Source organism: Poecilia reticulata, chromosome 21 (assembly GCF_904066995.2).
Source record: "Poecilia reticulata chromosome 21, P_reticulata-male-v2, whole genome shotgun sequence".
Classification (NCBI taxonomy): Eukaryota; Metazoa; Chordata; class Actinopteri; order Cyprinodontiformes; family Poeciliidae; genus Poecilia; species Poecilia reticulata.
Window position 1 is genome coordinate 5,415,435 of NC_088850.1, and position 14,203 is coordinate 5,429,637.

At 40.6% G+C, this 14,203-nt stretch overlaps 1 protein-coding gene and 1 long non-coding RNA gene across 3 annotated transcripts in view; one reads left to right on the top strand and one right to left on the bottom strand.

The window, feature by feature from the left end:
- Nucleotides 1–14,203, top strand: part of LOC145549792 (uncharacterized) — a 66,040-nt gene that overhangs the window by 48,979 nt on the left and 2,858 nt on the right. The gene's annotated exons all lie outside the window — the stretch shown is intronic.
- tfap2b (transcription factor AP-2 beta) lies at nt 1,139–12,670 on the bottom strand. Of its 2 annotated transcripts, none has more exons than XM_008397316.3 (7): nt 12,437–12,670; nt 10,197–10,658; nt 8,905–8,959; nt 7,747–7,966; nt 7,557–7,675; nt 6,966–7,107; nt 1,139–2,205 (listed from the first exon to the last, which is right to left on the bottom strand). In XM_008397316.3, exons 1-7 carry the CDS (start codon nt 12,482–12,484, stop codon nt 1,914–1,916), a joined length of 1,338 nt encoding a protein of 445 aa, XP_008395538.1. In that variant the 5' UTR covers nt 12,485–12,670; the 3' UTR covers nt 1,139–1,913. The 2 variants fall into 2 exon arrangements, with proteins under 2 accessions (XP_008395538.1, XP_008395539.1); XM_008397317.3 differs by lacking the exon at nt 12,437–12,670 and adding an exon at nt 10,836–11,208.

The following is a 14,203-nucleotide window of genomic DNA, read 5'->3' on the forward strand; positions in this document are numbered from 1 at the left end:
ATGGCCACAGCATAATGCAGCCACTACCGTGTTTTATTGTTGGGGAGATGGGATATAATGAGAGAAATTAACACAAAACAGAGAATAACTGTGAAGAGGGGAAATGATGTTACGAGCTTTTCAAGAAATATTTACAAAACAAGAAGAACTGTGGTGTGCCGTTTGTATTCAGCCCCTTTATTTTGACACCCCTAAATAAAGTCCAAATTGTTCACGGTATAAATTCTGTGAAGGTTTGATTTAGGTCATAACGTCATAAAATCTAGATTTTATGGGTTCTCAAAGTAAACGGACAGAATACAAACGCACAGCAAACTTTTCAAAATCTTACTTTTTTACTTTGAAAACTCTGAAAAGTGCGGCATGCTTTTATCATCAACCCATTTACTAGGATACTGAAAAAACTAAGTAACTCAACTGAACACAACAATAATTACATTGTTTGCTTTGATGCATAACGATTTTGTTTTTTTGTGGGATTTCTTTAGTCCTTACCATAAAGCCAAAAAAAGGAAAACATAATTTAAAAGATAATGTCAAGAATAAATTACTGTAATATCATCACTTTTGTGTTATAATGGAGTATTTTTTATTTTTTGCCAAAATCAGTTTTGGCAAGAAAAAAAAAATCACTGACGGTGTTTTAGGCAAACAAAGACTTGGGTAATTACTTTAGGAAGCCAACAGTTTAAAACATATTGACTTAAAAAATTATATATAAAGTTTTGACATGAATAAAATCTAATTATCAAAACACTTCAAGCAGGTTTGACAACTAGAATACCTAAAGTCTGATTCTTTGGTGGAAATATGCTGCATAAAGTAAAGTTTTCACAAATCTTAACTTGATTTTGAATAAGTTGAAGTAAAAAGTTTCTTTTTCAGCAGCTAGAGAGTTTTATTCTCGGTTACTTAAGTGTGAAATATATGTCCACTCGATACAAACGACCATATTAGGTCACGTTTGTTTACAAATTGGGAAACGGTGGGAGCTAATAGTCCATCTGTCCTATTTTTTGGTGGGATATTTTGAGCAAAATATGAAAAATATTTTTGTTATTTTGGACATTTGAGTTTCCAAACGATGACGGAAACGGGATTCAGCCTCAAGTCGGAGGAAAAGCTCAGGCTGCACACCTCACATTATAAAACACATGGTTTATTATCAATATGATAGAAATGAAATCACTGGACAATTAGAAGCATGTCTACCCATCATCATCATCATCACCATGACAACAGCTCTATAAGAACAGAAAAACACTGAACGAGTCCGGCCCACTGGCTCACAAAGGTCAAATCACACATAAATAGGTCGACTCCAAAGCAGCTGGCGCACCTATTTGATCAACTTAAATAATTATAAATTAATATTTACACACATAAATTAACGCCGTCCCTCGTTGGAGTCTCGTTAAATACCCAGCCTGTTTCACAGATAGATGCTGCAGCACAAAAAAATAACAAAAAAATGGATCTCCAAACCCACAACGCTTTTTTTTTCTTTTTTCTTCTGTTTCGGTGTGAAGACAAACACAAGCGCACACACACTCTCTCACAGTCTCTCTCTCACACACACTCAGGCACACGGACACGATGTCGTTTGCTCGCAGCATCTCAGTCTCACAGGATGCAGGCGGGGGGAGCAGAATGGATGGAACACAGGAACCACCATGTCCTCAGGGGGAATGAGAAGAACGTAACACAGATGAAAAATCCCTCCGTGCGTTCAGACACTGGCCCACGGGTGTCTTCCTCCACGCCAAGCCTCCCCTGTCCTCCACCTCCGCCGTGTGCGTGGCAGGGTGGCGGTGGCGGCGCTGTAGAAGCTACGAGAAACGGTGTAACGCCTCAGTCAGCGTGTCGGCCTCCCTCCCGCCTCTCCTCCATCACTCCCCCTTTCTGCGCCGGCTTCATTTCCGCTGTTTTTCCTCTTTGTCGCCGGCCTTGCCGCCCGCGTCCCCATGCCGGCTGTTGGGCGGGTTGTTGAGGAACATCTTGTCGAGTCCTTTGAGAGCCTCGGTGAGGTAGTTCTGCAGGGCGGTGAGCGCGGCGCAGATGGCGGGCGAGCCGAAGCCGTGTGTGATGAAGGAGAAGTGGGATAGGCAGCTCTGGATGCCGGGTTCCAGGATGGGGGACGGCCTGGAGTTCCCCAGCGGAGTCCTGTCCTGGGCCAGCAGGTCCGTGAACTCCTTACACAGTTGTCTGCCGGGGGAAGACACAGGGAAATCTGGTCAGTTTCTCCAAAATATGGCTCTACTTGCTGTCATTAGTGCCTGTTGTACTTCCTTGAACAGGTTAGATCAGATCTACGGTCTATACAAAACATGTTCATTACATTTTATGCACAAAATCAGCCTTACATAATGAGATTTGTCACTTTAAATCCAAATAAGCTGCTGGCCGTGCCCCCCAACTTATGGTTTACACTTCCACGTAAAAACAGCTGCAAACAGACGCACAATGACACATCCATACATCTTTGAAAAGCAGAAGTGGAGCCTCCTGCACAACCAATGAAAATGCAGCCAAGTGGTTTCTGGATGGTAAGTCAAAAACAAAACTCTTGTCTTTTTCCAGCAGCCATTGTACAGTGAGTACAATGGTTTAGGTTAAGCTAGCTGACTAAAAGTGCTGGAGCTAAAGCTTAGGTTGCTAGGTAACGGGCAGAACTTTGCTCGGGTTGCTAGGTAACGGGGCAGTACCTGCTGGTTTGTGATGTTACATTCCAGAAGTTTTGGAAACTGCTCATTTTCCAGACACCAAAAAACATGAAGTTACTGCCAAAAAAATAACTCGGTGTTTTTGTTTTAAGCACTTAGGTTGTTTTTAGAAGCAGCTGAGACCCAATGAAGTTCAAAAACACACAAAATGTGAATTTTGCATTATAGGTCCCCTTAAATAGGAAGCTATGTCAGTTTTATGTGTCTTGTTTTGCTGTTTTATAGCTCAGAACACTCTTGCAAAAGAGATTTTTATTCTCAATTAGTTTATTTTCCTAAAGGTTACAAACAACAGATAAACCCTTTCTAAACTTTTCCCGCTTTTGTCGCATTCAGCCACAAACTTCAAATGGTTTCACTGGGATTTTAAGTGATGGACCAGTAAAAATTGTGGAGTGGAAGGAAAAATATGTTTTGTTTTTGTTTGTTTTTTTCAGATAAAGATTGATGTGTTAGTAAATGTCTTTTGGTTAAGAAACATTCCTCTAGAGTTTCCCTATGTTGCACCATTCATTGTATTTTATTTATTGTGAAATATGAAGCATAATTGCTAAAAGAAAGGAAAATGTTTTATACTTCTCATGTCTGTTCAGCCTCTTTACTCTGATCCTTGTACATAAAGTCAAATGTACATTTAAATTTGATAAATTAAATATTCTCCTGTTTATTAATCACAGTATAAATAAATGTAACTCTTCTAGGAATATGGATTTTACTTTAAGGTACCAGAGTAAAGGGGATATGATGGAAATCCCTCCAGTTTTCAGAGTTTTACTGGTTTTACTATTATGCACCGTTTTCCTTTAGTTTATCGCATGACATTTCAGTAAAATATGTGGCAGTTTTCAGTTATAAAGTGAGAAAATGTAGTTTAAATAGTTTCGTGAGATGAGTTAAAGGTTTATTCACTGTTTCCATGAGAATCACGACTGACGCAAAATGCAGGCGCCCTTAATTACCACTCAGGCAGAATGGGCAGCGTCCTCCAGAGCCCCAGATTTCCTCCAGGCCCCCAAATGTTGGAGCCCCATAATTTGATCTGAATGTGATTACTGTCATTTTTTTGTGGGAGATTTGAATAATGCTGCATTTAAACCATTTCACAGCTGACTGGGAGTTCAGTTTGGAAACGCAGTGATCGCTGGTGTTATGCAACCAAAACGATTAAACTAAACGGCACCGAGACGCTTGGTGGATAAAATGTTTGGAGGAATTAGTGAAGATATTCAGCGTCACAGAAGTCACATATTCTAGAATCAGAATATTTATGTTTTTAAAAAATGAACTTAATGAAGATTTTTAGGTTTGCCTGAAGTTAGGAACTTTGCAAACTCCATGAATGTTGTTTAAGTTTTCTTCAAATGCGAATATAGATCATATTTCTTGTTCAGTTTAGTTTCACAGATCAGAAAACAAGATGAATTTTATTGTCATCCAGCTTCACAAACATTCATAACTGTCCCCTAAATCACGATTCTTTAGGGATATCTCAGCACATCCAGTCATCGTCATTATTTACAGAACAAATGTTTTAAAAATTTGACTTTTATGCCCTTTTCTCAGTTAGGTTAAAAGTTATTGAGAGTCAGACTTTGTTTGCCAAACTTAATGATCTCTGACAACTTTTCATTTCAGCATCAGCAAAATCTTCTGATTGCCTTCAAAGTTTCACTTTTCAGCTATTTGACACATTTGGACTGAAATCTTTTTCTGTCTTTTCAAGAAAAGGAAGCTAACGCTAACTGAGCTTCGTTCACGAATTTAAAACAATTTGTTGCATTAAAGTGTTTCTCAACAACATGGGGGGGAAACTGACAAATAAAAAATATTTCCTTGATGCTATTTGGCCAGATTTAATTGAAAGATGCTGTTGGATTTCTTCTACAACATAAACGATTAATTTTCAATTAGACATTTTTAAATTCTCGTTTCATTTCTACAAAGGATGAAAGTCTTTACACCTCATTTTTATTTCTAACTAACATTAACATTTTACAGCAACAGTGAAATAACCAGAAAAATACCACAATAAGTAATAAAAAATAAGTGCAGTCTGACGATTTGTCTGTCAAACTGTGTTTTTAGGTAAAAGAATAGTTTAAAAATTCTGATATTCATATTTAACTTGTTCATAATCATTCAGTGTTGATGTTAAGTCTATTTACTAAATTTATTTGCTATTTATTTTTTTTAATTTAGGAATTTCCACATTTCTTCACATTTCATGTTTAATTTTCTGCAGGTGAAGAACCAAATCTTTTGTCATCAGACTGAATTTAACTAGAAAATATCTTAATTACCTGAATTATGTAATTAATATAACGTGACTTTATTTAGTTGTGATTTTGAGAGGATTGATCTGGACTCGGTTCTGAAACTCAACACATTACTGGACCGTATTTGACCTGAACTGCACCAAACTGGATACGACTAAAAAACAGACTTTGTATTTATTGTGGATTAAAGCTATTTAAATAAAAACTAATAACTGAATTCAGTTTTGTATTAGCGTGATGGACTGAGGCTCACTTTTTACGTTGCAGCGAAATAAAATCACCTTTTCACCTCATTCTGCTTATTACTTTTCCCTGGTTGAGGCCCACATTTCATATTCAGGAGATCTCCTTCTTACCGTTGCAGGTTCATGCTCAGACTCTCATACACACACATGCAGACACAGAGTCAGGCTGGAGGTGGCCTAAGGGTAGAGCTAAATGAGTGACAGGCTGTGCAGGCCGAGCCCAGCTGGGGTTAGGGGAGTAGGAGAGGAGAAGCCGTAACCCGGGGCAACACTCAGGGCTCTCGCTGTTGTTTTCTGACGACTTGAAACACTCCACTGCTAAATAATGAATTTCTAACAGGCATCACCAACACACTGTTGGAACAGGTCTGAATCTGGGCATCAAACATCCACCACCAAACAACCACCGTGCAGGCAGATCTGCAGAAACACACACACACACACACATGCACACGCAGGCAGATGGTTTATCCAGTGCAAGCCTGCAGACAGCGCTATTTATGCAAGCCAAAAATACAAGAAAGGGTCTTTGTTTGGTGATTTGAAGTTTTTAAATTTGGAAACCTTGAAAGAAAATATGAAAAATATCTGTTGCATATGCAGTTTATAATTTCTGCCACAATACTATTGAATAAAAATGCACCAAAAACAACAAACAAACGGTTAGGTTTTCCTAAAAATGCCACAACAAATGAAGTTCAGACACGTTGCTCCAAACAAATAATGTAAAGCTGCCTGATGTAAGTGGATTCCTGTCAGATAAAGACGTACAGTTTTACTTTAATGAGGTCAAGTCTAATAAAAAAAAGTAAACATTTTTCATTTTACCTTTAGTTTGCCTGATTTCTACTAATTTCTAACATGCTTCAACCAAATTAAATGTTTAGACTGACATTATTACAGGTTTAATCCATGTTGAGCCCAAAAGGTTTTATTAGTAAAATCTGCTTTCCAAATGTCACCATCAAAAGAAAATATGAAAAATATCTATTATGTATGCAGTTTATAATTTCTGCCACAAAAATGCACCAAAAACAGGTTAAATTTCCTTAAAAATGCCAAAACAAATTAAGTTCACACACATTTATCCAATGATGAGGAGTTTAAAGTTCAGTACGTTTAAAAATGTTTGATTGTAGCAGCTGGATTCCAATCAGATAAAGACACATTTTTGCTTTAATAAGGTCGAGTTTAATAAAATCGAAAAGGCAAAACCTGTTTAATTTTACCTTTAGTTTGCCTGATTTTGATGCACACTTCTATTCATTTTCAACATGCTCCAACCAAATTACATTTTTAAAGTGGCATTTGTCCTCATGATTGCAGGTTTAATCCACATTAAGCCCAAAAGGTTTTATTAGTGAGATCCGCTTTCCAAATGTCACCAAAATGTTAATTGGTAGATCAGGCTTCTGAAGAGGAGACGCCAAACATCTGAGTTTTCACAGGCTGGAGTTTTGGGCCCACGCAGATAATAAGAGTCAGAACCGTTTTAACACGTAATATGATCCTCAACCAATAAATGCACCGCGTAATGTGCTGCTTTCTGTAAACGTAATGCGACTCAGAAGGAAATATTGACATTTCTGAGCTCACAAAATGAAATTCCTGCATTTTAAAACCTTAAATTTAAACGTTGTTCAAAGAAATGTTAAAACTAAAACACGTGTTTTAAAAGGTTGAGGTGGAGGGAAGATAAAGAGGCAGTCCGTGGGACTCACTTTGTGGCCAGCAGCATGTTTTTCCGCGTGTGCAGCTCGTTGGGGTCCGCATGTTGCCGGTTCAGGTACTCGCTCACAGCTTTCGTGGGAAACTCCGTCTCGCAGATGTAGCCGAAGTCCCGGGCCAGGTGCACCGCCTCACCTGCGGGGAACAGCAGTTAGCGTACGCACCAACAACACAAACCCGCACTCTGGATCTAAAATAGCGCAAAAACTAACGTCAAACTTCGGGATTTTTTAAAATAATGTAATTCATAGGAACTCAATAACTGATTAAAAACTCAGTTGTTACATTTTTTGGACGTTTTCAAGCGATATATTGAGCAGGATTTTGCAGTTTGAAGTGAAAGTTCAAGTCAACAACTTTGACCTGTGAAAAATGCGCAACTTCTCTTGTCCAAGTTGAAGGAACACGAGCTAATTAGATAACACTAATTATTTTTTTAATATTGTGTATTTTTCATGCAACTGGACGCCCTTATTTTCGGGAGCATCTTGGTATTTTGCACTGATTATTGCAGAGTTTGGTTGTTTTTTAGGTGAACATGTTGCAGTTCCTTAAAGGGAAATGGACGGCAGTGTCGCAGTCACCTTCTACAAGAGATGTTAGTAACGTGACGTTGGCCGCTTTACGTCTCCCGGCTGGAAGATTCAATCCGATCTTCTCCAGCTTTTCTCTTAGGCATTTGCCACCGTTTTTAGACTTTGCTCTGGAGGGAGAGAAAAAGAAATAAGAATTCAATAAAAAGTAAAAACTAACATTGAATAGCGGAGTTTGTACCTTCTCAGCACGCCTCCTAGCAGAGAGGCGTTGAGGCACTCAGGTGGAGACAGCCTCCTCTGCACCTCCCCTACGGTCACTTTGTACTTGGAGGTGGAGCTGAGCAGCGACAGGCGGCCCGGTACCGAGCAGAACACCTCATTAATGTTGACGGTGACTCCGCCGATCAGGCCGTCCTTGCCGAGCATCAGGGAGCCCACGTTCTTGGGGGGCATGGGGACTGAAAGAGGACGGTGACACGGAGTTACAACACGTATGTGACAGTTTAACACGCTTGTTGTTGTTGTTTTTTAGCGTTTCCAGTGAAGCCGCGCGCGCTCAGGAGGCGGTCTTGGCCTAATGAAGCGCCCACGTGCCGGGCATTTGCTGTTATTTAATGTCGCGCGACATTCTCATTATAGTATTATCGATTGTTGATTGGCTCGCGTTCTCAGATCGCATTAACCACCTCCCAGCTTCCTCTCCACGGCCAGTTAACCACCGGAAGCCCCTTCGCCCCGTTAATGGCGTCAAGCATCCAACCAACCAAGCGGACAACCGTCCTCCGGATCCGTAAAGCGGCCCGGGCAATGGGGCTTTTTCTTGTCTTTCTTTCTTTCTTTCTTTCTTTCTTTCTTTCTTTCTTTCCCCTCCTGATGGCTCCACGGGGGATAATACCGCAGATTAGCTCTAAACGAGCTCACGAGATCTCCGTGAGCGGTGCCATTTATTACATCAGCGGCTTAAATGCCCCGCGGGGAGCTCAGTCACTCAACATCCCGTAACTAAATCACCGCACATCATCGCGGCAGCCTGTCAGCAACACACTGCCTGCCAGTCAATATACCGGGGGTCGTTAACTCGGCTCCAAACTGCTCAGCGTGGACTGGGGGGGGGGGGCAGCGTGGCCCTCAGGAGCCAAAATGCAGCCACGCTAAAACTAATCGGAACACGAAGCATTCTGCAGAAACCTCCGAGTCTTACACGAAAAACCGAAAGAAGAACAATAATCTAAAACATCAAACATGGTGTAAAATAGCAACGCATTGCTTAAATTAAACTATATAGCCAACTTATAAATATTGGATTCGTTTTACAGTTTACACAGATATGTAGATAAATAGTATGGAAGCAATGATTTCCTGTTATAGAATGAAAAATAGAAAACAGAGTGCGTACCTTTCTTAATTACCGATTGATCCAGGATATTGGTTCCGTTGGCGTCTTCGATGGTCTGTTAGAACCGAGATAAATACAAACCATTACAGCCTGAATTACTCACGATTTAATAACTAAACGGTCAAACTCTGCTTAGCTCGTTCATGTACAACTGGAGGAAGAAAAGAAAACAATCCATCAGCCGCACCGAATGGAAGAGATTATTATATTCAGACCTGATTTATAGAATAAATCAAGTTTATTTGTGTTTCACGTCTCAGCAACGAGGAGGTTTAAGGTGCTTTACGTCGTAAAAACTTTTAAAAAAAAAATAATAAAACCACATTTTATTATGAGAATCTGCGAGAAATTATTACCGAACCGGATTCAAACATTTTAATTTAGGGGAATCTGGGTTTTCAGTGAGTTGTTGTTATAAAAAATGTCTTAAATCTTCAAGATAAAACAAATAAATTAAGGAATAAATGCTTGGAAATAAAGTTCCATAATTTTGTTAACGTTTAAGAAAACATGAAAGCGTGGAGGGAACTTGGTGGTGAAATGAAAAAACAGCTCATGATGGCTTCGCCCTGAGGGGAAACGAAATCCTGCACAGCTGAGCATGAAGCCAGTTTCTCACAAGACCTTAAAAATGAGACAAAATAAAAGGAAAATAACCTGAAATAAAACCCTAAATTAATGAAATAATATTTATTCTGCAAAGTGATTACAGAATAAATATTCTGTAGAAAAAAAGCAGGAATTTGTTATTTTTGATGTCCAACATCACTAATAGCCCACTTTTTAAGTTCTTGATATATTTTACTAATAACAATTTGGTAAATTTAGAAAAATAATCACATCAGTTAGATTTGTGTTGTGCGCTCTAACGCAAGAAGCCAGTTTTACGCACGTATCCGAATCTTTCTGTTTTGGAAACAAGCAGCCTGGAGGTGGTTTATTTTAGCTGCGGGCCTTTTGCGGGTCAGCTGAGAGCCTCCAGCCCTGAGGGAGCTGCGCTCACTTCAGCCACCTTAACCCGCAAAGATGCGCGAAATAAGCGGGGCTAAAGAGGACGACAACACCAGGAACAACCGCCTCATCTCGGTTTGTATTTGGTCGTTTAAAAATGTTGTTAACCGCATCTATAAGGGTTATTTGATGAAAAAAAATGAAAATAGCAGCTTTCAAAATAAAGAATGAAATGTTTAAAAAGCTGAAAAACGAAAAAAATATGTTTATTTTCTCGTCAACGCGGCGGGATGTGCAGTCCAGGTTCTGTAAATCTGAACATTCAGTTTTCTTCCTCTCACCTGAACGTCCTCCATGCCGTGCAGACCGTGCAGCAGTCCGTCTCCCATGCCGGGCTCCAGTCCCGGATGTGCGGAGTGCAGCAGCACGTCAGGCCGCCGCACGCCGCCGTAATCCCGCCGTGGGTCCAGCCCGGAAAGCTGCGGCAGGGAGGCCCGAGGCTGCGCCAGCAAAGCCGAGCTCTCCATCCGGTCCCCGGCGGCGTCCTGCCGCTGACGCGCGCCCCATGCGCCCTGCTGGCTCTGATGGAGCGAGTTCAGGGAGTACGGGTCGCTGACGTGGGAGTACGGGTCCTGGCTCTGGTAGTGAGCGAGCGGCTGGTATGGCGGAGGGAAGTATGGCGGCTGGAAGTCCGAGGAAGGCGCATGAGACAGCGGCGGCGCGCTGGAGTAAGGTCCGGCGTGCGACACCGAGCCCAGCTGGGACAGGCGCGAACTGTGGCTTGAGACACCGTCATGCCGGTCCTTTAACAGCGTGCATAAAACAAGCATTACAAAGTTACACTTTGTTAGAGGACACACGTTTCAAAGCACTGAAATCATCTTAAAACAGGACGCTCCCGGACAAAAACACACGAAAAAGCCTGAAGCGGAGCTGTTAACACCTGGTTTACAAACCTTCCAGTGTGGAGGAAAACTCACCCCAGTGGAGTAGGGATGAACTAACATCTGTAACGTGTGCTGGCAGCCGACGCGCGCTCAGTGGAATAACACAAACCAGGACGTGTTCGGTCGGAGGAAGACAAACAAACTCATTCCAGGTGAAAACCGAAGCCTGAGTGTCTGCAGGCAGGCCACGCAGAACCGTCCTGCGCCCGGAGCTGCCGCCGCTCTGAGTGACTGTGAGCGCCGCGCTCCCGCCTCTACCCCCGGTGCTCGGTGTAATTGTTATTCATGACTGAGACTTACAGGAATATTAATGCGCGCCGTGGCAGGGGACTGGCGACACATGGAGCGTGAAGCCGTCCGCGCAGCCGTGAGTGACGTTGAAATCCCGTGGAGAGCCGAGAGGAGACAGAAGAGAGGAGTCGCTCTCGGAGGAGAAAGTGGGGATTTCCCCTCGGACTATTGGCACTTCGGGGACAAATCTGACGCAGTTAAGCACGTCTTCTCGCACCAGGAGACATTAGTGCGCCAATAATTTCTGCGTAAACATTTCGGACAACGAAAGTCAGACATAATTCACTCTGTTTAGGATTTCTCACCCGAATTTCACCCCGAATGTCAAACAACCAATTTATAAATCTAAATCTGACTTCCAGATGCATTTCTTTCTTTCTTTCTTTCTTTCTTTCTTTCTTTCTTTCTTTCTTTCTTTCTTTCTTTCTTTCTTTCTTTCTTTCTTTCTTTCTTTCTTTCTTTCTTTCTTTCTTTCTTTCTTTCTTTCTTTCTTTCTTTCTTTCTTTCTTTTGTTTTCTTTCTTGCAAACCTTACACCCGGCGTGGCGCGTGAGTGATGTCACGAGTTTAAAGAAGCGATTAAAGTTGATGTCGCGGGGCTTCGCTGCCGCTCTTTGCCCTTTTTGGATGACTTGTTTAACAACATTCCGTCCTCCCCTCCCCACGCACCGTGGGAGAAAAGCCATGTGCTGCACGAGACAAGGGCTTCCCACCGGGCTCGAGGCTGCAGTGGGGCCTCGCGCGCATTGTGCTCCAGTCCATTCAGCGCGAGCCGGTTCAAGCATTTCTCCCCCCAGCGCGCGCGCTGCGTAATTCTCCTCCTTATATCTCCGTTTCTGCTTCTTTTTGTCACATTTTTTAAAAAAATAAAAAAGCGATTTCTTTGGTTTTGGATGAAAGTCAAAAATATTTGCATGTTTTTACAAACTTACACCCTGCGCTGCTTCAAATTAGATCTACTTTCCAGCAAAATTCCAAACCTTAATTTAAACATATTATTTGTATTTCTACATTTTTGGCTTCTCAGCACCACTTTTAATCACCCCGAAGTCTTTCATTTCCGCCTGAAATCGTTTTTGATGTTACTAACCAGTGATTAGCAGTAAAAGATTGAGAAAAGAAAATACAAACGCTAAAAATATTGCGAACTACATCCGATATAAAACAAAAAGCAAATACTTTAAATATTCCAACAACTGAACATTTTTCACGTCCTCATTTTACAGCATTAAAAAAAAATCCCACGCAGGCCTAAAACCTGTCAGAAAAACACTTTAGATGCACAATTTTCTTTTTGTTAGTTTTAAGCTCCCAACGTCACAAACAGCTGGATGGAAACGTTACCTCGTAAATATCTTCATACTTGACATTCTCAACTAGTTTCCACAGCATGGTCGCTTCTCCGGCGTCGGTAAACCGAATGCAGCCAAGTGAGGAAGGGACGTCTCAACTCTCGTTCTCTCTCCTCCCTCCCGCCCTTCTCCTCTTCCTCCCTCCGCCCTCCGTAATAATGTCAGGCAGCCGGGCGGGCTTTGTGAATGGGGAACCCCTGGAAGGACTTGAGCTCTGTGAGACTCGGCTACAGGGCGTTCTGACAGCAGCGGGGTGCGTTTGTGTTTGAGCAGCGAAGAACTGCAGAGGATGCATGTTTTATTTAGCGGCGCATGTCTGCGATGCACCGCCAGCTCACGGAGAAAGAGAAATCTGTTTGCTGTATTTCTGTAAAATTGTGACTTAAAGAATTGGAATGAGTTGGAGATTTTCTGAAGAGAGTATAGGTTGATTGAAATGACTGAATAATTCATTAAATAATTCTCCCCGTATCATCTCATCAAAATGGCTTCTGGTGTTTATCGTATTGTTTATCATTTATCGTGGTAATGGTCTTTACATCAGAAGAGTTTTGATTTATCGTTGCCACGATAAAAGTCCAAATATTAATGTTTAAACTATAGTCTGAATTGATAGTTTTACCATTTTCTCCACTGTCTCTTCAATGAAAGCATCAAAAAATACCCAAAATATTGAAAACACAATTAAAATGTGCAGCTTGGAGATACAAATCACACATATTTATGTAACTGGCGTCCTAAGAAAACATTTTACAAATGGAGATGTTTATCCAAAAGCAGAATTTGTGTTTGTAGAGCTATAATTACTGACACATAAGATGCATTTTCAGTATAAGCATACAAAAAACCTTTGCTAATGTTGAAAAAAACACAATTTTGTAGTTGCTGTGTTTCCATTAAATAAGAAATTAAATTAAATTTACACCTGAATAAGTTTCTAAAAACCATAATCCACCATTATCCTCCAACTACTTCCTTTCATTCATTCATTCTTCATGGTTTGTGCCAGTAGTAACATCCGGTTGTGGATCACATGACCAATGTCATCGCAGTTTTGCAAAATAATCCAATTTTGTTACAGCCAACAAAAAACATCCTTGCGCCAAAACGTTTTATTGCAAAACGAGTTTTTTTTATTCAAAATGTATTTTCGAAATGTCAAATTGCGCAGTTATATAGTCAGTGGAAATGCAGCTAATGTGACATACAGACACAAAAAAGATTAAATGAATCATTTTAATCATCACATCAAAACAGATATTTCATTTCAAAGTTGTATTTAAGTATGTGTGTTTAAGCTGCTGAATTAAAATAGGATTTTTGCATAAAAAGTTTTGACACAAGTAGATAAAATGACCACCTTTTAATCAGAAAATTATATCTTTGAAAGTTTTCTGTACAGGTGCAACTGCATTTGCAAACCGTGCAAATGTATTTTGTATTTGCAAACCTGTTTGGGTGGATTCCAGCACTTTGTGACCGCCAGGCCAGCAGGGGGCAGCACCTGTAAAGTCTGCTTAAAATTCCTCCTACCTCTTTATTGAACTTTCTGATTATTTTTGTTAATATTTTCCGTTATTTGGATATGTGAAGTGCCCAATTTCCATATTCTTCCCTGTTAATTGTGTTTATTCTCCAGTTTGTTGACATTTCTGAAATGTTTTGAAAAAGAAAATGTATTGAAGTAAATTTTTGTACTCAAATGACACACACTGTATAAATGTTATTTATTTAAAAAATAGCACACTGTATTGTTATT

Bases quoted from the DNA above. Each gene is read 5' to 3' on its own strand.
- tfap2b (XM_008397316.3), bottom strand. From the start codon at position 12,484: ATGCTGTGGAAACTAGTTGAGAATGTCAAGTATGAAGATATTTACGAG. The intron at 7,676-7,746 runs GTACAAACTCCG...CTCTCCCTCCAG, and splicing joins CTAGGAGGCGTGCTGAGAAG to AGCAAAGTCTAAAAACGGTG. The intron at 2,206-6,965 runs GTGAGTCCCACG...TTCCCCCGGCAG, and splicing joins AACATGCTGCTGGCCACAAA to ACAACTGTGTAAGGAGTTCA.